This window comes from Erpetoichthys calabaricus, chromosome 5, assembly GCF_900747795.2.
Source record: "Erpetoichthys calabaricus chromosome 5, fErpCal1.3, whole genome shotgun sequence".
Classification (NCBI taxonomy): domain Eukaryota; kingdom Metazoa; phylum Chordata; class Cladistia; order Polypteriformes; family Polypteridae; genus Erpetoichthys; species Erpetoichthys calabaricus.
In genome coordinates, this window is record NC_041398.2 from 249,225,235 (window position 1) to 249,252,980 (window position 27,746).

General features: G+C 43.0%; 1 protein-coding gene across 2 annotated transcripts in view; it reads right to left on the reverse strand.

Annotated features, from left to right (window-relative positions):
- herc3 (HECT and RLD domain containing E3 ubiquitin protein ligase 3) overlaps positions 1-27,746 on the reverse strand; it is a 125,078-nt gene that overhangs the window by 12,219 nt on the left and 85,113 nt on the right. For both annotated transcript variants that reach the window (XM_051928118.1, XM_051928117.1), the window contains exons 16-21: positions 27,525-27,614; positions 26,120-26,290; positions 22,821-22,964; positions 18,187-18,353; positions 13,499-13,565; positions 5,010-5,092 (exon numbers count right to left, since the gene is read on the reverse strand). In XM_051928118.1, the coding sequence (XP_051784078.1) occupies positions 5,010-5,092; positions 13,499-13,565; positions 18,187-18,353; positions 22,821-22,964; positions 26,120-26,290; positions 27,525-27,614 (722 nt within the window). The remainder of the gene's footprint in view (positions 1-5,009; positions 5,093-13,498; positions 13,566-18,186; positions 18,354-22,820; positions 22,965-26,119; positions 26,291-27,524; positions 27,615-27,746) is intronic.

The following is a 27,746-nucleotide window of genomic DNA, read 5'->3' on the forward strand; positions in this document are numbered from 1 at the left end:
TCCACTTCTCCTTAGCGTTCATTCAGCTCCCCACCCCCTTGACAATGCGAAATGGCAGGAGCGTACTGCGCCTCCGGGGAGGGGGGTTTGAGCAAACGTGCGTTCAGCCCTCACACACCCCCACTCCTCCTCCTCCTCCTTCTGAACGCGCAGAGCGACAAGCAGGCATTTTGGCAGAAGCAGCACAAAGTCCATTTCTGCTCGGCGTGAGTTCAGCTGCCCCCCTTCACAAAGCGAGTGCAGACACATTGAAGTCTGATCGCTGCGTGCAGTGTTGGTCTGCGGTGTTTAAGAATGTAGAAAGTGTTTAAGAGCATAGGAAGTGTTTATAAGAGTGTGGGAAAGGTTAACAAGAGAGTGAGAAAGGTTTATAAGAGTGTGGGAAGGGTTTATAAAGCCTTAAAATATGTATAAATAATAAAATAAATATAGGTTGCTACTTCGCAGATTTTCACCTATCGCGGGGGGCTCCGGAACGTAACCCCTGCGATAGGTGAGGGATGACTGTACTCGACAACAACAAACAGGGCAAATCCCCAAATGTTTGATTTGTGTGGTCTCAGGTACTTCACACTATCTATCTACAGTGGTGTGAAAAACTATTTGCCCCCTTCCTGATTTCTTATTCTTTTGCATGTTTGTCACACAAAATGTTTCTGATCATCAAACACATTTAACCATTAGTCAAATATAACACAAGTAAACACAAAATGCAGTTTTTAAATGATGGTTTTTATTATTTAGGGAGAAAAAAAAATCCAAACCTACATGGCCCTGTGTGAAAAAGTAATTGCCCCCTTGTTAAAAAATAACCTAACTGTGGTGTATCACACCTCAGTTCAATTTCCGTAGCCACCCCCAGGCCTGATTACTGCCACACCTGTTTCAATCAAGAAATCACTTAAATAGGAGCTGCCTGACACAGAGAAGTAGACCAAAAGCACCTCAAAAGCTAGACATCATGCCAAGATCCAAAGAAATTCAGGAACAAATGAGAACAGAAGTAATTGAGATCTATCAGTCTGGTAAAGGTTATAAAGCCATTTCTAAAGCTTTGGGACTCCAGCGAACCACAGTGAGAGCCATTATCCACAAATGGCAAAAACATGGAACAGTGCTGAACCTTCCCAGGAGTGGCCGGCCGACCAAAATTACCCCAAGAGCGCAGAGACGACTCATCCGAGAGGTCACAAAAGACCCCAAGACAACGTCTAAAGAACTGCAGGCCTCACTTGCCTCAATTAAGGTCAGTGTTCACGACTCCACCATAAGAAAGAGACTGGGCAAAAACGGCCTGCATGGCAGATTTCCAAGACGCAAACCACTGTTAAGCAAAAAGAACATTAGGGCTCGTCTCAATTTTGCTAAGAAACATCTCAATGATTGCCAAGACTTTTGGGAAAATACCTTGTGGACTGATGAGTCAAAAGTTGAACTTTTTGGAAGGCAAATGTCCCGTTACATCTGGCGTAAAAGGAACACAGCATTTCAGAAAAAGAACATCATACCAACAGTAAAATATGGTGGTGGTAGTGTGATGGTCTGGGGTTCTTTTGCTGCTTCAGGACCTGGAAGGCTTGCTGTGATAGATGGAACCATGAATTCTACTGTCTACCAAAAAATCCTGAAGGAGAATGTCCAGCCATCTGTTCGTCAACTCAAGCTGAAGCGATCTTGGGTGCTGCAACAGGACAATGACCCAAAACACACCAGCAAATCCACCTCTGAATGGCTGAAGAAAAACAAAATGAAGACTTTGGAGTGGCCTAGTCAAAGTCCTGACCTGAAACCAATTGAGATGCTATGGCATGACCTTAAAAAGGCGGTTCATGCTAGAAAACCCTCAAATAAAGCTGAATTACAACAATTTTGCAAAGATGAGTGGGCCAAAATTCCTCCAGAGCGCTGTAATAGACTCACTGCAAGTTATCGCAAACGCTTGATTGCAGTTATTGCTGCTAAGGGTGGCCCAACCAGTTATTAGGTTCAGGGGGCAATTACTTTTTCACACAGGGCCATGTAGGTTTGGATTTTTTTTTCTCCCTAAATAATAAAAACCACCATTTACAAACTGCATTTTGTGTTTACTTGTGTTATATTTGACTAATGGTTAAATGTGTTTGATGATCAGAAACATTTTGTGTGACAAACATGCAAAAGAATAAGAAATCAGGAAGGGGGCAAATAGTTTTTCACACCACTGTACAAACATCGTGCCACTCTAAGGTAATTCATTAATATTCAAGAGTGGGGCTAAGCATGGCAAAGGTAGCTTTAGAACAAACTTAAACTGAACCACTGTTTCAATCGAGTGCCAGTGATGTGGATTGGTTATCAAATGTGGACACGGCAAGTGAAGCTGATGCATGACACGGCACTGAATGACCAAACTGCCTGCTGAATTTGGTTGTGTGAAGCTTCCCTGTGGCGCAACAGTTGCTGCATGACAAACAGGCAGAAAAATTGTGACTAAGTGCAAGAAGAAGCCCCCCTAAGCACTGTTCACAATGTGGCAACTGTCAATGTTCGTGTCGGGAGGAGATCTGGAAGTCACTAAGCCCTGTGCTGCGGTGGCCTACAAAAACACGAGGGGCGCATCTGACCAAGCGGATCAGGCACTGAAACTTTACCTCCTCGTCTGCAAGCAACAGAAAAAATATTAGACAAGCGTGCAAAGAAACACACAACTACTGCTCTGCGTTTGCAACAGCCTGTCACGAGGTCATGTCCGCATTAGTACAGCAGTGGACACTAGACATGTCTTTGCTACTGTAAGTAGGCTGGCATTTTGGTATTTATTTTTTGGTATTTATGAGTTTCTGTTACACGTAGTAACATTAGTCCAATATTTTTGGCTCATTTTTTTCTGGGGGCAAATATAATGAATGCTCAGGACGTTAGGAAAGTCCATCAACATCATGACCTGAACAGCTGTCACACAAGAAAGACACCCCTACTCCAAGACTAACCTAAAGAGCCATGCTGAAGTTTGCAGGTGATCACCAACACAAAGACCTGGCATTTTGGAGGAGTCATGATCTATCTGCCCATAATGATCACTGCTAGGTATGGAGAAAGAAGGCTGAGGTTTTTAAGCCAAAGGAAACGATCAGAACTGTGAAGAACACCTGTGGCAGCTTTGTATTGTGGGGTTAAAGGGACTGAAGCGCTTCAGAAAATAAATGGCATCATGAGGTAGGAGGATTATCTAGAAATTCGGAAGCAACACCTCAATACATCAGCCAGACAGCTCAAACTCATACCGACAGGATAACGATGTCATGTCATGCATACCCCAAATGGCTTAAAGTATTGGAGCGGCCATCACAAAGTCCCGACCTTCAGTCCCATAGGAAATTTGTGTGCTGAGCTGGAAAAAAAAGTGACTCTGAGCAAGGAGGCCCACAAATCCTCACTGAGAGTCACCAGTTCTGTTAGGAGCAACGGGCAAAAACTCCTGCCATGTATTGGGAAAGGCATTTGACTCAAGTGAAACAACTAAAGGCAAGGCCACCAAACACTAACACAGTGTATGAAAATTGAAAACCTGCTCTAGTAAATAAATACGTCTGTCTCTTAGCTATTACTTTGGCAATACCACTTATGAAAATAAAGTACGATATCATAATGAACTAAAACACAGGTTCAGGTCGGGTCAGGAAGGGGAGCAGACACTGGTATAGAGCATCACCACACCTACCACATGGGACCCTGTTGGCAACCCCCCAGGCAGACACACGGTCCAGTCCCACCCTCTATCTGCCGCAGCCAGGTGTTACGTGGGTGTCCCCTTGGCATGGTGTGGTCGCTCAGGTCCTCAACAATCTCAGCCAGATCACCCTCGGAGAATGGCGCCACATAGCCGTAGTGCCGTAACTGACGCTCCCTCCCGATGCAGGTCATGTGCCTCATTTGGGACTCTGTGAGCAACACAAAGTCACACCAGCAGTACCCAAGGACCCTCTGAAGTGACACACATGAAGGAGTCCAGTCTTCATCTCAGCTCACTGGAGAGCATCCACGTCTCACACCAGGACTCTAAAGACTTGGACCTTTGTCCTTTTGCGCCACAAACCCCTTTCCAGTGACCTCACGACCCCCCCCATGCTCTCCCAGTCAGTCTACTGACCTCATAGGAAGAGTCACCAGAGTCACATGAATGTCACTGCCAAGGTGAGTAAACCTCTCGACAAGGTCAACACTCTCTCCGCAGCCAGACACACTGCTGATGGCCGTGCCCAAGAGGTCATTAAAGACCTGACTCTTGGTTTTTATCAGGACCCTCGCAAGCCCAGACCCCTCACTCAGTCTCTCAAGACCCCCGATCAGAGCCTCCACTGACTCTGTGAAGATCACAGCATCGTCAGTAAAGTCAAGATCAGTGAATCTCTCTTCACCGACGGATGCCCCCCAGCCACTGGACCCCACGGCCCTGCCCAGCACCCAGTCCATGCAAGAGCTGAACAAAATAAGAGCAGAACACACCCCTGACGAACCCCAGAATCAACTAGGGAAAAAACACAGAGGGTCTGCCTCCTCCACTCTGCACAGCACTCCCAGTACCAGTGTACAGGCCAGTCATGATATCCAACAACCTTGAGGGGATCCCGTGAAGTCTCAGGATGTCCCACAGGGCACCTCGATCAACCGAGTCCAACGCTTTATGAAAATCGACAAAGGCTGCCAAGAAACTAAACCGATATTCACGTCTGCACTACATGAGAACCCTCAGTGCCAGGATGCGGTCGATGGTTGGCTTCTTAGACATAAAACAAGACTGATCCGGTCGCTGGTAGGACAACTAAAAACTTAATGGAAACTTTAGGCCTCAACTGCAGATGTCTGTTGTACCTTTAAATAACATACTCAATATAAAACATACAGGAAAGGATGGAGGCCGGTCAAGAGGTTTGGTCCACCATGTAAAAACAGCAGACAGCTGGACGTCCTCAGGTGCCCAACACTCACACTGCAGGCAAATGTCTCTGAAGGTAAGCACAAGGACGTACCTGTTGGACTTGTTCACAGTGATGTTTTGACCTCCAGGCACCAGGTCTTTCACTTCAGTCACTCCGTAATTCTCCCGAGTGATCTGTGGAGGACAGACAGACAGACAGACTCATTTTCAGTTTAGCATCTTGGCCTCACTTGACTACAACATTGCAGCATTTGCACTCTTGACTAATCAGTTTGATTTCTTTGTGGTTAAAACGCTCACGTCTGCAATTACTTTTCGTTCATCGAGTCACTCTTGGCTTTCATGTTTACAATATCACTAAGTTAAACAGCTATAAATGAAAGATGAAATATCAACTGAAGCGATAAAAGATAAACAGACGGGATGATTGCACTTTAAGAGATTATTAGAGCATAGCAAAGCTGTTTAGTCCAATTCAGGTTTGTGTGGCCGGCTGGAGTCCATCCTGACCGCACTGGACACAAGGTAGGGCCATCCACTGGACCTATACACGCTTACACAGGGCCAGTTCAGCATACATGTCTCGGGGAGGATATGGGAGGATACTGAAGTACCCACAGAAAATCCCAGCACAACACAGGGAGAACACGCAAACGTGTGGCCAAACACGACTACAACTCCATTGTTACATGTGCCAGTGAAGCCACCATCATAGGCCTGATTACCAACAATGATGAGACAGTTTACAGAGCAGAGGCCTACCTGGTGGCTCAATGTTAGCAAAACTGGATAGAGACTGGCAAGGCAAGACCACATGGACATCTACATGGGAGGGGAGGCTGTTGAGAGGGTCGACAGTTTTAAATTTCTTTGAGTGCCCATCACCGATGAACTGAAGTGGGCACACGCCTTCTGGCTCTACTCCTTCAGACACTTCAGGAAAGCTGACATTTCTGTAGGTGTCCTCAGCATCTTCTACAGACACACAGTGAACTCCATCCTCACTGGCTGGTATATGACACCTGCTGGGCTCACGACTGTAAAGCCTTATAGAGGGTGGCGAGTATGGCACTCTCTTTGGAACAAACGCCAACACTCACTGCTTTACAGTGACAAACAGTATAATGAAAGACCTCGGCCACTCTACACAGCGCTTCTGCTGCGTCTGGCCAGAGGCACTCACACCAATGCATCCTGGGACAGTTTTTACCCACAGACCACTGAAAAGACAGGCATAAAAACAAATTCTGTAAAATATGAAAAATGTCAGTGTATACTTTATATACTGTACACTGCTCAAAAAAATTAAAGGAACACTTTGAAAACACAGCAGATCTCATGCTGGCTCTCTCTACTGCTATGGACTGATATGGTGATGTGTTAGGAACGATATGATGGCAGCACATTATTTAATGGAAATGAAAATCATCAACCTACAGAGGGATACCCCGAAAATCAAAGGGAAAAAATGAGGTGGCAGGCAGGGATGTCTATTTTGCCGAAATTTCATTGCACCAACTCTAAATCGTACTCAGTAGTTTGTATGGCCGCCACATGCTTGTATGCATGCCTGACAAAGTCCTGATGAGACAACGGATGGTGTCCTGGGGGGATCTCCTCCCAGATCTGGACCAGGGCATAAATGACTCCTGGACAGGCCGAGGCGTTGGATGGACCGAAACATAAATGTCCCACCCAGAAGGACTGGCAAGTTAGCGTGGGGGGGCAGTCAATGGGATCAATTCCTTCATCCTCTCACCACATGAGGCTGGGCACTGTGGTGCACCAGGAGGAACCAGCATAGGGTCTGACAATGGGTCCAAGGATTTCATCCCGATACCTAATGGCAGTCAAGGTGCAGTTGTCTAGCCTGTAGAGGTCTGTGCGTCCCCCCATGGATATGCCTCCCCAGACTGACCATCACTGACCCAACACCAAACCAGTCATGCTGAACGATGTTAAAAGTAGCATAACGTTCTCCACGGCTTCTCCAGACCCCTTTACGTGTGTCCTCATCTGTGAAAAGCACAGGGCGCCCGCCAGTGATGGACCTGCCAATTCTGGTATTCTATGGCAAACACAAATCGAGCTCTACGGTGCCCACTACAGGATGTCGGACCCTCAGGCCACCCTCATGAAGTCTGTTTCTGATTGTTTGGTCAGAGACATTCACACCAGTGGTCTGCCGGAGGTTATTTTGTAGGCTCTGCCAGTGCTCATCCTGTTCCTCCTTGCCCAAAGGAGAAGACACCAGTGGATCCTGCTGATGGGTTAAGGGCCTTCTACGAGGGGCCCTGTCCAGCTCTCCTAGAGTCACTGCCCGTCTGTCTCCTGGAATTTCCTCCATGCCCTTGAGACTGTGCTGGGAGACACAGAAAATCTTCTGGCAATGACATGTGGTATTGATGTGCCATCCTGGAGAAGTTGGACTACCTGTGTCACCTCTGTAGGGTCCAGGTATGGCCTCATGCTACCAGTAGTGACACTGACCGTAGCCAAATGTGAAACTAGTGACACAACAGATGAGAAGAGAAAAATGTCAGTGGCCTCCCTCCACCTGTTAACCCATTCATTCCTGTTTAGGGGGTCGTCTCATTGTTGCCCCTCTAGTGCACTGATGAACAAGCCCCTCTGCTACTTCACTGAGCAGATCAACAGCCCACAAGTGTCATTGACTTGACTCGGATTCAAAAGGGTTCCTTTGATTTTTTTGAGTAGTATATAATGTTTATAATGAAAGAGTGGTTTAAAGTATATTCATATTTTATACAATGAATGGCCTCAGACCTTCACACAGAATGCAATGTGTAAAAATATTTGCCCCATGGTTTCGATACTTGGGAGCAGAATTAAGCACACATAAATACTTCACCTCATGTGATTTCAATCTTTCACGTCGCTGTTTTAGTCCACTCCTCTTTGCAGAATCGCTTTACTTCAGACACTTTGGTAGTCTGGGGAGCATCAACTGCTTGTTTCAGGTCTCTCTATTTTGTTCAAATCAACTTGAATTCTCTTTCTTCTAAACCACTCGGTTGGTGATTTGCTTTTGTAATTTGGCTCCTTGTCCTGCTGCATAACCCAATGACGCTTCAGGTCACAGGACATTTTCCGTAAGAAAATTGTAGTAAACTGCACAATTTGTGACTCCTTTAAAAATGGCAAGTCTTCCAGGTCCTGAGGCAACAAGGAGAATCCACACCATCACGATAGCACCCTCTTGTTTCAGCGTAGTTCCAGTGTTCTTAATGTCAAAGCCAGGAGGTCCTCCTGAGTTTTACTTTTGACTCATCTGTCGTTGTTCCAAAAGGCTCGGGGATCATGAAGGTGTTTCTTTGTAAATGCTAGACGAGCACTGATGTTCCCCTTCTGATTTGCTGCTCTCCAATAACATCACTGACCCTAAATCTCTTTCTTACCTTGGAGTTATGAATGAACCTTAGCGGAGGCTGGACAGTACACTGCAGCACTTTGGGTGTTCTTCTGGGATCTTCTGTGACTTCCTGCGTGAGTCATCACTGTGGCCTTGGGGTCGTTTTGGCAGGGCAGCCTTTCCTGAGAACAATTCTCCATCCTTCCAAATATCCTCATTTTGAGATAACGGCTCTCACTGTGGTGCACTGAAATCCCCTTTACTGCCCGTTTTCTGACTGGAAAGTTTCAACAACTTTTTTCCTCCTCATCTCTTTTGGAATTTTATTTGACCAAGACCTAGTGCTGTTCTAGGAATCTTCTGGTAATGAACGACATATGGGGAGGCTCACATTCAATGGGGTCGGCTGTGTTCAATTATCAATTCAACTCTGTTAGCTGTTTGAATGTAGAACTATGGGGGGGCAATTACCTTTTCACATATGCATTACTAGTGTTGAATACCTTTAAGTAGCAATTTTATATTTTTTACTAATTACCTTTACCTAATATAACAGTTTATGCAAAGATTTTTGACAAATGTACAAAAACAGAGGACATCAGAAAGGTGGCAAATATTTCTTCCATTGCAATGAATATACTCAGTGGCCAATTTATTAGGTACACTTGTTCAACTGCTTGTTAATCAGCCATCCACATGGCAGTAACTCAATGCCATTTCGGCCTGTAGACATTGTGAAGACCACCTGCTGAAGTTCAAACGAACATCAGAACGGGGAAGAAAGGAGACTGAAGTAATACTGATGCTCTGTGCAAGAGAGGACAGAGACGGCTATACTTCCTTAGAAGGCTGGTGTCCTTCAACATCTGCAATAAGATGCTGCAGATGTTCTATCAGACGGTTGTGGCGAGCGCCCTCTTCTACGCGGTGGTGTGCTGGGGAGGCAGCATAAAGAAGAAGGATGCCTCACACCTAAACAAACTGGTGATTAAGGCAGGCTCTATTGTAGGCACGGAGCTGGACAGTTTGACATCTGTGGCAGAGCGAAGGGCACTGAGCAGACTCCTGTCAATCATGGAGAATCCACTGCATCCACTGAACAGGATCATCTCCAGAGAGAGGAGCAGCTTCAGAGACAGACTGCTGTCACCGTCCTGCTCCACTGACAGACTGAGGAGATCGTTCCTCCATCACACTATGTGACTCTTCAATTCCACCCGGGGGGGTAAACGTTAACATTATACAAAGTTATTGTCTGTCTGTATACCTGCATTGTTATCACTCTTTAATTTAATATTTTAATATTAATTTAATATATGCTGCTGCTGGAGTATGTGAATTTCCCCTTGGGATTAATAAAGTATCTATCTATCTATGAAGTGACTCTGAACGTGGCAGGGTTGTTGGTGTCAGGCTGGCTGCTCCGAGTATTTCACAAACTGCTGATCTACTGGGATTCTCACGCACAACTATCTCTACACTTTACAGAGAGTGGTCAGAAAATGGGAAAATATCCAGTGAGCGGCAGTTCAATGCCTTGTTAATGCTAGAGGTCAGAGGAGAATGGCCAGACTGGTCTGAGCGGACAGAAAGGTGAGAGGAACTCAAATAAGCACTCGTGACAACCGAGGTGTGCAGAAGAGCAGCTCTGAACACACAATATGTCAGACCTTGAAGCAGGTGGGCTACAGCAGCAGGAGACCACAGCAGGTGACACTCCTGTCAGCTCAGAACAGACAACTGAGGCTGCAATTCGTACGGGCTCACAAACTTTGGACAACAGAAGACTGGAAAAATGTTGCCCGGTCTGACGAGTCTCAATTTCTGCTGCTACATTTCTGCGAACGCAGAATTTGCCGTCAAACATCATGAAAGCATGGATCCATCCTGCCTTGTTTCAATGCTTCAGGTGCTTCAAGTAATGGTGGTGGTGTAATGGTGTGGGGCATATTTTCTTGGCACACTTTGGGCCTCTTAGTACCAACTGAACATCGTTTAAATGTCACAGCCTACTCAAGTATTGTAGGTGACCATGTCCATCCCTCCTTTATGACCGAAGTGTATTCATCTTCTGATGGCTACTTCCAGCAGGATAATACACCATGTCACAAAGCTCAGATCATCTCAAACTGGTTTCTTGAACATGACAATGAGTTCACTGGACTGAAATGGCCACCACAGTCACCAGATCTCAATCCAGTAGAGCACCACTGGGATGTGGTGGAATGGGAGATCAGCATCATGGATGTGCAGCTGACAAACCTGCAGCAACTCTGTGATGCTGTCATGTCAATATATGGAGCAAAATCCCTGAGGAATGTTTCCAGCACCTTGTTGAATCTGTGCCATGAAGAATTAAGGCAGCTCTGAAGGCAAAAGGGGGTCCAACTGGGTACTAGCTAGGTGTACCTAATAAAGTGGCCGATGAGTGTATATAACAAATACATATTGTACATACACACACACACACACACATTATATGTTGCATGGTATGTATAGTTTGCATGTGTGTCTTTTGTTGGTAACATATCTGAGGGTACAAGTAAGAATTTCTGTACTACATAGTCTCGGCACACATGACAATAAACTTGAACCTGAAAGTTACCATGCATGGAGTTTTAAACCAGCATAACACATCCAAGAGGCTGCAGTGTTAACCACAACACCACTATACCCCTAAAGAGACGATTATAAACCCTACAAATGTATCTGTGAAGATATTTTTAGGATTACTGGTTAATTGCCGTTAACGCGTGCGATTAACACGATAAAAATTTCAGCGATTACATTTCTTAACGCAACACCTAAATGTGATAATTAAAATCAGTTCATTTGACCGTACTTCACATGTTGTTAGAGAAGCAGCGTCAAAAATCATCCAAGTCTATTAATAGTCAGTAACAGTGCGGCACTGCCACATACATATGCTGCACGAGTATTCGTCTTATTTATGTGTGCTGTTTGTCACTGCCTGGGCTTCCACACATTTAACTTGTGGGAGTTTTCGCCATCCCAGGACTGAGAATGGGGAGGCTGTGATCGACAGCATCACACTTCAAAGGTGGGATTTCCAGGCTTCTGTCAGGAACTGCTCTGATGGGTAGACAACTGGAGGTCAGCCTACTAAATACACGAAGAGAAGGAAAAAAAAAACCCATTGTGAGGTATCTGATTCAAACGATGATAACACATTCTTTTGAGAAGGAATAAAATAAGGGCATTAATAAAAGAAGAGCGTCACTTGAATAGACTTTACATCCATCCACCCATCTTTTGCAGTTTAACCGGGTCTGGGTTGTGGGGGCAGAAGTCTAAGCAAAAATGCCCAGAGGTCTCTTTCCCCTGCCACTTCCTCCAAGGGGGATACAGAGGTGTTCCCCAACCCGCCGACTCATAGAGAATGCCCGGAGGTCTCCTGCTGGTTGGACATGCCCAGATCATCTCTCTCCAGGGAGGCATCCCAGTCAGATACCCAAAGCACCTTAACTGGCTCCTTTCTATGTGGCATAGCAGCAGCAGATGTAATTTGTGCTCCTCGGCCTATCTGTAAGGCTGAGCCCCAGTAAAGGAAACATTTCTGAAGCTTGTAACCCTTTTCTAGTTCTTTCAGTGACTACCCAAAGGCTTGAGACCACAGGTGAGGGTAGGAACACAGACCGACTGGTAAATCAAGAACTCTGCCTTTCGTCTCGGCTCCTTCTTCACCATGACTGAGCGGTAAAACATCAGCATGACTGCAAACACTGCTCCAATACGCCTCGGTCCCTTCTTCGCGCACTCGCGATCAAGACCCCCAAGATTGCTTAACCTCCTCTGCCTGAGGCAGAACAGGGATGATGACTAAATAAACTGGTCTGCTTAAGCAAAGGGCCGAGGCTAATGGTCGGAAATTCAATAATTTCTTGCTTTTTTATCTTCTTATTTTAAACACAGCGTTATTCACAGAACCTACAAAAGGGCGAGACTAATTTGCATTATGACGTGGCTCAAAATTAATTACAATAAAAAAAACAACTTACTTTGAGCTGTAGACTGATTAGTCTTTTACTGTTGATTCAATTGTTTCTGTTACACAAAACTTTGCAGTAAATTACCTGGAATCATTTAATATGCCCAGGAATGTGGTTATTAAAATGGTTTTGTATTAGACAGTAATCACCGGGGCGGCACGGTGGCACAGTGGGTAGCGCTGCTGCCTCGCAGTTAGGAGCCCCAGGTTCACTTCCCGGGTCTTCCCTGCGTGGAGTTTGCATGTTCTCCCTGTGTCTGTGTGGGATTCCACCCACAGTCCAAAGACATGCAGGTTAGGTGGATTGGCGATCCTAAATTGTCCCTGGTATGTGCTAGGTGTATGTGTGTGCCCTGCGGTGGGCTGGCGCCCTGCCCAGGATTTGTTTCCTGCCTTGCGCTCTGTGTTGGTTAGGATTGGCTCCAGCAGACCCCCGTGAGCCTGTAGTTAGGATATAGCGGGTTGGATAATGGATGGATGGATACCGAGTATTTCTGCTTTACAGAAAAATATTAAAATGCATGAAGGAAATACTGTATGTACATTTTGATAAATATGCCACAAATTTCAATTAAAAATATTAACTGATTAATTTTTTGACACAAAATCAACTCTACAAACAAGTGATTCCGTTATAAAGAATATTCAAGTTGACTTAAACCCAACAGAGAGACTGGAAATGAACAGCTGATGTTCCCCAACCTACCAACGTGTCTGAATGTCTGAATTACATTTTTTAATTGAACAGAAGCCATAAATATTTTGTATAATGTTGTGTCAGAAATGATCAGCTACCCAAGGGAAACAACCTTTCTGTTCAGAGACATATTGATGGCAGACATTCCTGTTCGCCATCAGACTAACATACTGGGGTTATAATACTGTGTGGATAGCACTTTGAGTACTGAGAAAAGCGCTATATAAATGTAAAGAATTATTTATTATTATTATTTGTGGTGCTAAAAATACAGCATTTTTTTCAAAGCACGAAAACATCACAGGAAATGTCTAATGACACTACAATTTACAACAATGGTGTTACTAGTCTGTTCTGCACCGTCCTCAAACTGGCCGCTGTGTTGCATATTTTATGTGTGAATCTTCTTCATGTTTTAGGTGGGGGCCACAGTGCTTTACTCTCAGCCACATAATTTATTGAACACATGAAAATACTTTGCTGTAGTTATATAAGACTTACAGAAAAATTCAGACAGAAGGCGTCTTCAATATCATCACCTGGGTATTCAAGGAGCTGCTGAAGACTTCTATGAAGGAAACAACAATGAGAATATTTATTTGAAACTTTCATTACATTTCTTTATATATTTGTTTCATTCATATTTCTGCATTTACCCTTTGTATTAATTATATCCATCTATTATATAGTGCCTTTTGCATCTTATCTATCTATTGTCACATGTGTGCATGGGAGGCAGCTAAAAGGATCAACAGAAGGTAATTCCACACCAGGCCAGGGGGTGGCAGGGTGCAGTAAGCCTTTTTTTTTTGCCATGCAAACCAAACATGGGACATTCTGCCTGGAACCTCAGACGTCACTTCCAGTTCTGGACCCGATGACATCACTACCACTGTCTTGCCTTAAAACCCAGCCAACTTCCTTCTATGAATTATTTCTGTTGTGGACTCAAACTGTGCAATACTGTACCTTCAATTTTCACTTGTTGAAGCCTTTATTCAAGTATATGTGGGGCTGCCTCAAACCTTTTTGATGTGTCAAGGTGTATCATTTCACACTATCATATAGTGCCCTTCACATCCATCTATCATATAGTGCCCTTCACATCCATCATATAGTGCCCTTCACATCCATCTATCCATCTATCTATCATATAGTGCCCTTCACATCTATCTATCAATCATATATGCTTTTTATATTGTTCGGATTTACACTTTATGTCGGAGAGTTGTAGATCATCTAATTCGTGTTGCCAGCAAGAATTAAAAGATTCGAAAAACATTGGCGCGGCATGAAGTCCCGTGAGACAGATTCTTTCAAGTCACGCCATACTTACAACCAGTTTGAAACAAGACCGCGGTCATCTAACCTCAGTCGTGTGAATGCTTTTGTCAGACACACTTCCTGTGCTCTCGGCTCTTATAAATTTAAATCATGACAATAATTTTATACATTCTAGATGACAGGTCAACGATAAAGCGAAGAAGAAAGAGCATGGACAAACAACGAACAATGAACAAAAAGTCGTTTATTAGAGAGAAAGAAACGATATTCACTCACAGGCAGTTATACGTTGCGTTGTCACGATGTAAGTCCAAACACGGAATTAAAATTCAATGTGATCTTGAAGAAAAGTTAATTCCAAATATTGTTTTTGAGTAAAAGTGAAAATAATGCATATGTAACAATTCCCTTGAAAATAATCTCTTAAAATTGTTTATCCGGTAAACCAAACCCTGGGGGAGGTGGGCGAGCAAAGTGAGCAGGGGGCAGAGCCCCCTAGTTTTTTTTTGAAAATAACACCACTGTTCCAAGGATGCACTTCATCATGAGAGTATCTTATGAAAAGAAGAGTGGAGGCGGTTACAGCTGTAAACGGTGTGGGCAACTCTCAAATAATGCCCATAGTTTTGGAATCCACATAATTTAGCCATATAGTGTATTTTTTGTGTGTAGTATCAATTTTTTTCATAATCTTGTGGAACTGTTTTTACTTTGAATTTCACTAATGCCTTTTGCATCAAAATACTTGGACTGTGGAACTCTTTTTGTAGTGAGCATCGTATTTGATGCTTGACTGTTTCTAATAGCTGCAGAATTGTGGAAACATCTGAGAAACACAGCTACAATCAATCTGAACTAAAGTAAAGTGAAAAACTACAAATTCAGAACGGCACTGCTTACATGCTGTGTACATGATAAAGGAAATGTATAAAAACCAAACTGTGAAGAAGATGAGGAAGACAATAAAGAAGGTAACAGCACAAAGTACAAAAAGTGTTCATAGGGCTGTTAGTCACAGATCTGAAACGTCAGGACTACTAAATCACAGTGGAAATATAAAAGGAACTGAAATGCAGGGTTAAATACCCACACGTGGTCAGATTTAGGGGGTCACAAGTCATTGATAATGTTCTGATTCTAAAAAATAAGAAATGCTTAACAAGGTATTTATAACTGGAAAAAGAAACCCACTGTTACAGAGTGCACCTCAGAAGCTGGAAGACAAACACGTTAACAATCAGACAGAGTGAACAACTGCAAACAGCTGCAATACTTGGTACTTTTTCCGACGTGGGAATTGAAACAAGCTGGTAAGGAGCGCATGTTTCAGTCACAGATAACCCGCTCACCAAATGTGTCAAATGATTCCGAAGGACTGGAAAATGGCAGATATCATCCCATTATATAAAAAGGGTGACAGGGCAGATCCAAGCAAGTACAGGCCAGTAAGCTTAACATGCATCACAGGAAAATGAATGGAAAGAATTATTAAGGATAAGATTGAGCAACACCTGGCAAGGACAGGAGTTTTTCAGGACAGTCAGCATAGGGTCAGAAGAGGGAGGTTGTGTTTTACTAACATGCTAGAATTCTATGAGGAGGAAACAAAAGGATACGATCAAAGTGGAGCGGATGATATTATTTATCTGGACTTTCAGAAAGCATTTGAAAAGGTGCCACATGAGAGGGTGGGCATCAAACTAAAAGAAGTGGGAGTTCAGGGTGATGTTTTTAGATGGATGCAAAATTGGCTCAGACACAGGAAGCAGAGGGTGATGGTGTGAGGAACCTCATCAGAACTGGGCGATGTTAAGAGTGGTGGTCCACAGGGGTCAGTACTATTCTTTAATATCTATAAATGATTTAGATAGGAATATAAGTAACAAGCTTGTGAAGTTTGCAGATGATACCAAGATAGGAGGATTAGCAGATAATTTGGAATCCGTTATATAATCACAGAAGGACTTGGATAGCAGACAGGCTTGGGCAGATTTGTGGCAGATGAAATTTAATGTCAGTAAATGTAAAGAATTACACATAGGAAGTCAAAATGTGAGGTTTGAATACACATTGGGTGGTCGGAAAATCGAGAGACCACCTTATGAGAAGGATTTAGGAGTCATAGTGGACTCTAAGCTATCAACTTCCCGATAGTGTTCAGAAGCCATTAAGAAGGCTAACAGAATGTCAGGTTATATAGCGCCTTGATGTGTGGAGTACAAGTCCAAGGAGGTTCTGCTCAACCTTTATAATGCACTGGTGAGGCCTCATCTTGAGTACTGTGTGCAGTTTTGGTCTCCAGGCTACAAAAAGGACATAGCAGCACTAGAGAAGGTCCAGAGAAGAGCGACTAGGGTGATTCAGGGCTACAGGGGATGAGTTATGAGGAAAGATTAAACGAGCTGAGCTTTTACAGTTTAAGCAAAAGAAGATTAAGAGGAGAACTGAGTGAAGTGTTTAAAATGATGAAGGGAATTAGTCCAGTGGATCAAGACTGTTATTTTACAATGAGTTCGTAACGAACACAGGGACACAGCTGGAAACTTGTTAAGTGTAAAATTTCACACAAACATTAGGAAGTTTTTCTTTACACAAAGAACGATAGACACTTGGAATAAGCGACCAAGGAGTGTGGTGGACAGTAAGACATTGGGGACTTTCAAAACTCTACTTGATGTTTTTTTGGAAGAAATAAGTGGATAGGACTGGCGAGCTTTGTTGGGCTGAATGGCCTGTTCTCGTCTAAAGTGTTTTAATGTGCTAATGTACAATGAAAAAAAGACTCCAGAAAAATAAATCTAGCTCTTCAACAGAATTAGACACTGCGAGCTGTTTAACACAAAACCCAAAAGGCATCAATGAAGGAATCCGACATTCAACAGTGAGAAGCCAAAGGGTTAGTGGAGTTACACACAAGAATGGTAAAAGAGACGAGAGGATATTTGGTCTTCTTCTTCCATAGTTCCAGAGGCAGGACTGGACTGCGTGTCTACCTGGGGCCAACCAGGACCCCAAGCTGTTTTCTCATGTGGTGGGTGCAACCACACACCATACCAAGTGCATGCTCCCCGTCCTGACCCGACCTGAACCTGTGTTTTAGTTCATTATGGTATCGTACTTTATTTTCATAAGTGGTATTGCCAAAGTAATAGCTAAGAGACAGACATATTTATTTACTAGACCAGGTTTTAATTTTTCATACACTTTGTTAGTATTTGGTGACCTCCATAGTTCCCAAGACTTCTACCCAGAATGTAATCTGTGATCCCCACATGACTCGGCCTACTTACTCATCTCAGTTACATCACCCATCACTACGAAGGACTCCAAATGTACATCAGTGGTGACCACAAGCAAATGAAGACCTATTCATTAAAACACCGAATGAGGCTTTCCACTTGGGACCTTAGCCTCTTTATTGTTTCTTGTGCACTTACTTTACAGTATTTATTATTTCAAGGTCTAATGTCTGTCATCTTTACAGGGCACATACACTCACGTCTACTACCGAAGACGAGCCATCCTGTGCAGCCACTCTTCTGGGCCATCAAATCTTGCACAATTAAGTCATGGAGAGGATTTATCCTCAGTTCAAAAGGCTACTCAACAGTCATTGCATGAGTTGGAGTGACGTGTATTTCTTGAATATATGGATTGATTTTGTATTTAATTTATTGCGTTATATACATGGTCTGTTGTTGGCATTGTATTCCTGTCACTAGTCTGTGTGAGACTTGCAAGTAAGAATCTCATTGTACTCTGTACAGGTGAGAATAAACTTTGAATACAACTAAAAGGGAAATAAGTGGAGAACAAGCTATAGCCCTCACTGGTCTTTGTCATGGTAGAGAGTGATAACATACTTTTCTCATTTTCTTCTACCTTATGAGGTCACATCTACACACCTTCCCTCAGTAGGGGAAAGTTCCTTCAGGTCTTCAAGTGTAGGCGGAACATCCAGAAGCTTCTTATATAGCGCCAGCGGGAAGTGCAGGTCTACCACAGTGGAGTTGTAGATGGCCAAACCACACATTATGCCCGTAAGGTGGAACCAGTTGTGTTCGACAAAACACTGTAAAGAAATGTTAAAAGAATGTCAATGGTGGAATAATTCACAAGGTTGATTAAAAACAGCCCTGTAGCTTAGTGGCTGAGATTGTGCAGACAAGAACTGCGCCCAAGTCCTTCACCAGTCTCAGCTTTATTAGAGAGTGTGGCAAACACAAAGCCACTGACATCTTGGCAAGAGTCTGCCAAACGGTATATGAGAAACTCTGAAATTAGCTGCAAAAGGTTTTATGGTGTGATGAGAGTAAGAATGAGTTTCTTGGCCATCAGACCAGACGCCATTTTACACTGCACATTATCAAAAACATATCACCCCCATCACGGCAGAGGCGTCAGGCTGTCGGGATGCTTCTCTGCAGCAGGCTCTGGAAGGTTTGTGTGGGGAAAAATGAATGGAGCAAAAGATGAGGAAATCCTGCAAGAAACCTGCACCTCGGGAGAAGATTTGTTTTTCAGCAAGACAACATCCCCAAGTACAGGGTGAGCCAAAAAAGAAGTACCACACTTCAAAGGTTTATTCTACAGAAACGCTACAAGATAAAATAAATTTCATTACCACACAAGAAAGGTTATACAAAACAGATATTTTTTTTCCACTGTGTTTTAAAAATGATGTCTTCAGGGTGCTGGCCATCATTAGGGATAAACTCTGAGATGATTTCTGAACATTCGCATTACTCGTTTGGCCATTTCAAGGGGAATAACGGCGATTTCATGGTAAATAGCGTCCTCAAGGGCTTCAAGGTTTTGAGGTCGGTGTGTGTATGCCTTCAACAAAAAGAAAATCGCACGGAGCAAGATTGGACGAACGTGAAGGCCACCTGTCATCGTCACGCAGGGAGATCAGCTTCCCTGCAAATATCTCCTGCAAAATTTGCCTGGATCTCTGCACCGTATGAGCTGTTGCTCCAGGCATCCACCAAATCCATTTCTTCCAGTTCTCTAGCATTTCAATGTAACGTTCTGAAGTGACGGTGACCGTTGCTTCCCCCTAAGGGCCTACAATGCCAAATTCTGCAACGGCGCACCAAACTGTAACACGTGTGCTCACTGTGCGGGGGTCTCTGATGAAGTTCACGAGGGCTGGTTTCAGCCCAATAGCGAACATTTTGCTGATTTACACAACCATTCAAATGGAAATGTGCCTCGTCGCTGCACATGAAGATGGCATCTCCATGAACGGTCTGCAGAATATTTACTCACAACGCTCTACGGCTCTCCCAGTCTCTCTCAGTGAGTTCCTGCACTTCCATCATTTTGTATGGATGGAAATTAAGGTCCTCATGCAAGATCCTCCTCAAAGACGTGTTGGAAATGCCTAATGAAGAAGCACGCTGAACGTCTAGGAGACTGCAAAATTGATGTCCTCACAGCTTGGATGTTTTCAGGCATTCGTACAGTCCGAGGACGGTCTGGAGATTTTCAGTTCAATGTTGTACCCGTCTGTCTAAATTTAGCGACCCACTGAAGAATTGTTTTCCGATTTGGGACGTGACCTTTACGAGGAATGCTGAAGTGCGTTCAGAAGGCACGTTGCATAGTGATGATGGAGTTGTCGTTAATGAAGAACACTTCGAAAGCATGGTGCGCACCGGACCAAGGCATGTTGCCGACTGAAAACTACAAGGGATCGCCTATCAAAGGACCCCCCACACCAACCCACTCGACAACCTCTACCTCAAGCAATGACCTTGAGAAATGTGGTACTTCATTTTGGCTCACCCTGTATAAAGCCAATGCTACACAGAAATGGCATCAACACAGCAATGTGACTGTCCTGGAGCGGCCAAGTCAGAGTCGACATCTCAATTCAATTAAGAATTTGTGGCCGGATGTGAAAAAGGCTGTTAACGCTCAATAAAATGTGAAAACTTTCAAGGGGATAAATAATTTTTATAGGCACTGAGGGGAAAAAAAAGGAAACCTACACCCAGACCAATTGTAGCAATCTGTCATTTACTGGTACGTACTGTCAATCACATGGATGGCTGTAAAGCCTTAGGGGATCTTGTTTTAGGGATCACTGGGGGGAAGACATTAGCCCTATTCAGACCAGGAAGTGGTGTTCAGTAGTTTTAGTCCCGTCCGAGTCGGTCATGTTAGCAATTTTTCACGGATTGTGCATTCACATTGGAGACTTTTACCTTTACAGAAAGTTTGTAAGAAATAACCCCAGGATAAACCAGTCCCATGAGAATCGACATGTCAGTAAAATTCTATCATTTGAGCAATTTGAATGGGACTAAAGTTACAGAGGTCCTCTAGTAATAATTACTTTACCCAGTGCATGATGTGGATAAAAGAACAGTCGGTGTACTCCTTGTTGTGCACATTGTATAATGGGTGGGTGTTAGAGATGGGGCGGGGTGTGTGTGGATAGTGTTTTATCCCTTAGGAGGTCCGCTGATCTGTCTGCATTGGTGGTGCAAATGGACACACTGTTCTTATAAATAGGAGTTGGAAACATGGTCTGAACTGACAGTATGCATATACACTGCCTGGCCAAAAAAAAAGGTCACACACTCTAATATTTCGTTAGACCGCCTTTAGTTTTGATTACGGCACGCATTCACTGTGGCATTGTTTCGATAAGCTTCTGCAATGTCACAAGATTTAGTTCCATCCAGTGTTGCATTAATTTTTCACCAAGATCTTGCATGATGGGTGCATCACTTCATCTGCCTCTCTTCTTACCCTGATGTGCCCATCACTCTGAAACAGGGTAAATCTGGACTCACCAGACCACATGACCTTCTTCCATTGCTCCAGAGTCCAATCTTTATGCTCTCTAGCAAATTGAAGCCTTTTTTTCCGGTTTGCCTCACTCATTAGTGGTTTTCTTATGGCTACACAGCTGTTCAGTCCCAATCCCTTGAGTTCCCTTCGCATTGTGCGTGTGGAAATGCTCTTACTTTCACTATTGAGTTCTACTGTTGATTTTCTTCGATTTGATTTCACCAAACGTTTAAGTGATCGCCGATCACAATCATTCAGGATTTTTCTCCGGCCACAGTCTTCCTCAAAGACGATGGGTCCCCACTATCCTTCCAGTTTTTAATAATGTGTTGGACAGTTCTTAACCCAATTTTAGTAGTTTCTGCAATCTCCTTAGATGTTTTCTCTGCTTGATGCATGCCAATAATTTGACCCTTCTCAAACAGACTAACATCTTTTCCATGACCACGAGATGTGTCTTTGAGATGGTTTTTTAAGAAATGAGAAGCAACTCATTGCACCAGTTGGGGTTAAATAACTTGTTGCCAGCTGAAAGATAATCGCCCATGCAGTAATTATCCAATAGGAGGCTCATACCTATTTGCTTAGTTAAATCCAGGTGGCGACTTTTTTTTTGGCCAGGCAGTGTATCTCTCTATTATAATAAAAAAATCCTGGGATGAGACGAGACTTTTTCAGAGAGATACTTTCACATCCCGTGAGACGAGACTTTGTGCCAACAGATTTAACCACGCGCCCGGGGTGGGAAATAAAAGACAAAGAGTAGATGACAAAGTAGAACGTTGTAAAGAATTCAAAAACGTTGGCGTGATACACATGCAGAGCAGGTTAGAGATAATGGAAGTAGGAAAATTCAAAAGGCACGAAAAAATAATAGTAAAGATAGCATTAGTGCAAACGAACAAAAATTACTACTCAATGAAATAACAGAACAGCGAAAAGAGATCGAATATATTGTTCGCATTTAAACTTGAAGTTGGAGACTTGAAGATCGTCTAATTTGTGTTGCCATCAGGGAAAAGTAGTGCTTCTTCCCAATGAAGAGGCGTATCTGCAAGAATTAAAAGATTTGTTGTTTGGTGAAAGTGAAATCCATATACGCGAGCGGCAGAGATGCAAAGTGGCTGGTGCATAGCGCAGGCTGGGGGGGTTGGCGAGCGAAGTGAGCAGGGGGCAAAGCCCCCTAGTTAACTTAAAGGAAAGGTAAATGTGAGAATAGGGTAAAACACTGCCGATAAATCACCAACTTTACCCCACTTCCTGGTGTAAAACTAATCCAATCTAAAAAGGACTTAAGGGTGATGCACAATTTCCATTTCTGGTTTAAGACTGGAGAAAGATGTCCTTCTCTCTTCTGGTCTTGCTTCAAAAAAAGAAACACCACCACTGAAAGGTGCTTGTCAAAAGTTGTATTGCACTGAACATGTCTTAGAAAAGGAATAAATAGTCAATATTTTTTGTAAACCAACAACACTTTCTGTTAATGTTAACAATCTCAGTCCAATGACATGTTAGCTATATGGATTGTAATGGCGTTGGTTATCTCGATCCACGCTTGCTTTTTTTGTCATAGGCAGTACCTCTAGTAAACACATCTACAAGTGACGTTTGACTCGAGAGTCCTCCGAGTATCAAATTGAATATCTATTGACTTAGTCCACTTTAATATTTTTCTGAATTTGGCCTGTTCCTGTCACCACATCAAATACAGTACTTTAATTTTCAATGTGCTTACTTTGTCAGAAAACCAGAGCAGGTTGGACTCTTCATAATGAGAGAACATCCCATAAATGGGATCCAGAAGCTCTTTGAGCAGCAAAAGAAAGAACTCTTTGGTAACCCCACCTGCATCCACAGCCTCCTCCCCATCAAAAATGACCTGAAATATAGCAGAATGAAAATTATTCAGGCTATAGCACATTGCTAATTATCTAGTTTACCAGATTTTTTTTTTTAATATATATATATTTTTTATAGAAAAGAGTAAAATCGAGGACAAGCATGAACTCAAGAATGGAAATTCAGACATAATAATATTAAAGGATACGTTTGGCATTTTTCAAATCAAAGTTATTTCTTCACAATCACAGTATGTACTATTTTGCCATTCTAAAGTGAAGCATACTTTATTAATTTTTAAAAAAATAACTAGCCTGCTGCTTCATTTTATAATGGAGATAATGGGAATAGGGGGGGAAAAGCCTTGAAACTTACCACATACAGTGCATCCGGAAAGTATTCACAGCGCTTCATCACTTTCTCCACATTTTGTTATGTTACAGCCTTATTCCAAAATGGATTAAATTCTTTCTTTTCCTCAGAATTCTCCACACAACACCCCATAATGACAACGTGAAAAAGTTTACTTGAGATTTTTGCAAATTTATTAAAAATAAAAAAATTTGAGAAAACACATGTACATAAGTATTCACAGCCTTGGCCATGAAGCTCAAAATTGAGCTCAGGTGCCTCCTGTTTCCCCTGATCATCCTTGAGATGTTTCTGCAGCTTCATTGGAGTCCACCTGTGGTAAATTCAGTTGACTGGACACGATTTGGAAAGGCACACACCTGTCTATAGAAGGTCCCACAGTTGACAGTTCATGTCAGAGCACAAACCAAGCATGAAGTCAAAGGAATTGTCTGTAGACCTCAGAGACAAGATTGTCTCGAGGCACAAATCTGGGGAAGGTTACAGAAAAATTTCTGCTGCTTTGAAGATCCCAATGAGCACAGTGGCCTCCATCATCTGTAAGTGGAAGAAGTTCAAAACCACCAGGACTCTTCCTAGAGCGGGCCAGCCATCTAAACTGAGCGATTGGGGGAGAAGGGCCTTAGTCAGGTAGGTGACCAAGAACCTGATGGTCACTCTGTCAGAGCTCCAGAGGTCCTCTGTGGAGAGAGGAGAACCTTCCAGAAGGACAACCATCTCTGCAGCAATCCACCAATCAGGCCTGTATGGTAGAGTGGCCAGATGGAAGCCACTCCTTAGTAAAAGGCACATGGCAGCCCACCTGGAGTTTGCCAAAAGGCACCTGAAGGACTCTCAGACCATGAGAAAGAAAATTCTCTGGTCTGATAAGACAAAGATTGAACTCTTTGGTGTGAATGCCAGGCGTCACGTTTGGAGGAAACCAGGCACCGCTCATCACCAGGCCAATACCATCCCTACAGTGAAGCATGGTGGTGGCAGCATCATGCTGTGGGGATTTTTTTCAGCGGCAGGAACTGGGAGACTAGTCAGGATAAAGGGAAAGATGACTGCAGCAATGCACAGAGACATCCTGGATGAAAACCTGCTCCAGAGCGCTCTTGACCTCAGACTGGGGCGACGGTTCATCTTTCAGCAGAACAACCCTAAGCACACAGCCAAGATATCAAAGGAGTGGCTTCAGGACAACTCTGTGAATGTCCTTGAGTGGCCCAGCCAGAGCCCAGACTTGAATCCGATTGAACATCTCTGGAGAGATCTTAAAATGGCTGTGCACCGACGCTTCCCATCCAACCTGATGGAGCTTGAGAGGTGCTGCAAAGAGGAATGGGAGAAACTGGCCAAGGATAGGTGTGCCAAGCTTGTGGCATCATATTCAACAAGACTTGAGGCTGGAATTGCTGTCAAAGGTGCATCGACAAAGTATTGAGCAAAGGCTGTGAATACTTATGGACATGGGATTTCTCAGTTTTTTTATTTTTAATAAATTTGCAAAAACCTCAAGTAAACTTTTTTCACGTTGTCATTATGGGGTGTTGTGTGTAGAATTCTGAGGAAAAAAATGAATTTAATCCATTTTGGAATAAGGCTGTAATATAACATAATGTGGAAAAAGTGGTGCGCTGTGAATACTTTCTGGATGCACTGTATGTCCACCTTTCTAACCATAAATATTGATCTAAGTCTTGCGATTACACACATATTACAAAACAGTATAATCATGTTAATTTAAGGAGAATAAAAAGCAAAAAATGGTGTGATTCAACCATTTTAAAAGGAGGCCGGCTGTACACTTCACTTCATTGCTCATCTTGCTCCGTGACAACATTTCAGGGGCAGAGGTGTGGATTCACCTTGGAAAGTCATCACCAAGCACCATTACTGACACTGAATGTTGATATCCAGAAGTGAAATGCTGTGTCTGTTTTGTAGACAACTAGACAATAACAGCTTGATGATGTGAGTAGACAAGCGAACAAGAAACAATCTTACCTGGATGAAATAATACATTTTATCACAGATTCTTGGTATTATTTCCTGGTTACTTTAGTTATCAGAAGCAGGATACAGAAATGCAGAAGGCAAGTTTGTGCACATATAGATGGTAGATGGTTGTTGGGATGTCAATGATGTTGAACAGTGTATGGGAGCCAGCTAAAGGGCTCAAAGGAAGTGCAATTCCACACCAATCCAGGAGGTAGCTGAGTGCACTAATCCTGTTCCTCTTTCCTCTGCAGACCAGTTACGGAAAATTCTGCCTGTCTCCGAAGATGCCACTTCCGGCTCCAGGCCCGACAATGTCACTTCCGGTTCAGGGCCTGATGACGTCACTTCTGGTTCAAGGCCCAATGATGCCACTTCTGGTTCCGGGCCCGATGATCTCATTTCCTCTGCCTGACCATAAAACCACCATTCTACCAGTCAGTTCCACTTTGACCTCTAAAAGACTTGTTTCTTTGCCTTAACATAACAACCTATAATATATGGGGTGGCTACCAAGGCTCCTTTTTCTTTTGTTGGTGTGACACATGATAAATCTTAGAAATATACTCTCGACAAATTATTTACCCTAACCATAAAAATAAACTTTTGGAACAGTTACGTTGTCACTAAAAATACATCACCATACTTCTCCAATAAGTACCTTCTAACATCCAGAGAATGGTGATGACTTTTAAGGGACTGTTAAAAGAATGATGTTCAAATCACTATAGATAAACGCATATGCTACTTAAATAACGGTATATTGTAAAATGAAAGATCTGCCCTTTGTTCGTTTCAAATTACAAGCACAGTTAAAGAGCGGCACAGGCGAGAACTGACCTTCAGAGGTTTCTTGAGGTCGACGTCTGAGTATATGCTCAGCTCGCGTAGAGCATCACTGACCAGGTTGCTGCGCCGAACGTGAAGCACCAGAAATGGATTTCGAGCCAGCAGGGGCTCCAAAGTCAGCAGCATGAAGACGTTATGTAAAGTTGCTCTATTAATGGCGATCTGCAAAGAGAAACCAAAACAAACCACAATATAGGGCACTGCACTCACTTGTATGGAGTGTGACAGGATTTGGCCATCACCGCATCGTCTTGAATTCAAAATGGACCCAGAAACTCGAGCTTCCTTAGAACTTCCTGCTACCAACTATCAAAATGGGAGACAAGGAGGAGGCTCCCCAGATGCCTACTGCTGCTGTGCCCATTCTCTTCACTGTCCTACATGCCATGCATTCAGAAATCAGTGCACACCACTGTGCCAAAGATGTGTTGTGACAGCTGATGTGGTCATCCTGTTAGCTTAAACCAGTCTGCCTATTTTATCCCGTTTAAATGTTGTGTGTTGCTTATGTCGATTTTGGGATGGGTTTTTGTAAAATGTGTTTCAGTTGTTTTGGTTAGCGAACAGTTTATTTAATACATACTTTTGGAATTTTTACCTTACTGTAGGGTGTCTCTGTGCCAGGGCATCATCATACAGAGTAGTGCACAGGCACCTCCATTTAAAATAAACAAATTACTGTAAAATCAGGGTGAATCTCAGCAATCCAGGGCCGCTAAAAGGGTGTTTTAACCCATTCACCCAATGAATATCTGCAAATTCTAGAGAGTACTGGGCAGCTGCTGCCGAAATATGATGACCACGTCCAGCCTCGACACTCATAGCATGGTCCAAGAGACTTAGATCTTACATCGTGAGCATTCCATTGCTTGGCTGAACAACAACTAAACGTCTTTATGATTGGTCCTTTGCAGGAGAAAACAAATTACTTTAATGTGCGGGGAGAACAACTAAAGTGACCACCAAGTGTATTTGTGATGCAGAAGTCACTTTAGATTTGGCACTGGCTACACAAATAAATTAATGCAAATTTAATGTATTTCAGATTGGAAAAAAAAAACACCTACATACATACTTGCCTTCTTGAGCAATTTTATTATTAATTGTTGTAGCTGCAAATATTTTGAAGTCACTTATAAATAAAGTAAATCTATCCGAATTCACTTCTACATTTATTTTCATTGCCATCCACTGCTTTGGCACTGAGCAGCCTGGCGTGTCTCACCACACTGTGGAAGGCTTTGCTTTACAAATATAAAAGAACACTCTTCATAAATAATTAAAAATTTGCATTCTGGATGTCTATCTTCTTTCTCCCATCTCCAACAAAGTACTTTGTAAAATGCTTAAAATTCAGATGTCTAAAAATATTACAAAAAAGTTATTAAAAGAGCACCTGCATTTGAAGCTCAGCATCCGTCTGCAATATTTTCGTCTTGGCTTTAGCGTTGAATATAAACGGGTAGCTGCACAGTGTCACCGAGCTCTATGAAAAGAGAAGGGGGAAATCATACAGTGTGAGATATCTTTCTTTAATAGTGGGCATCAACTGACCAAAAAAAAAAAAAAACTGTGCTAAAATAAATCCCAACACAACTGTAAGGAATTCACAAACTCA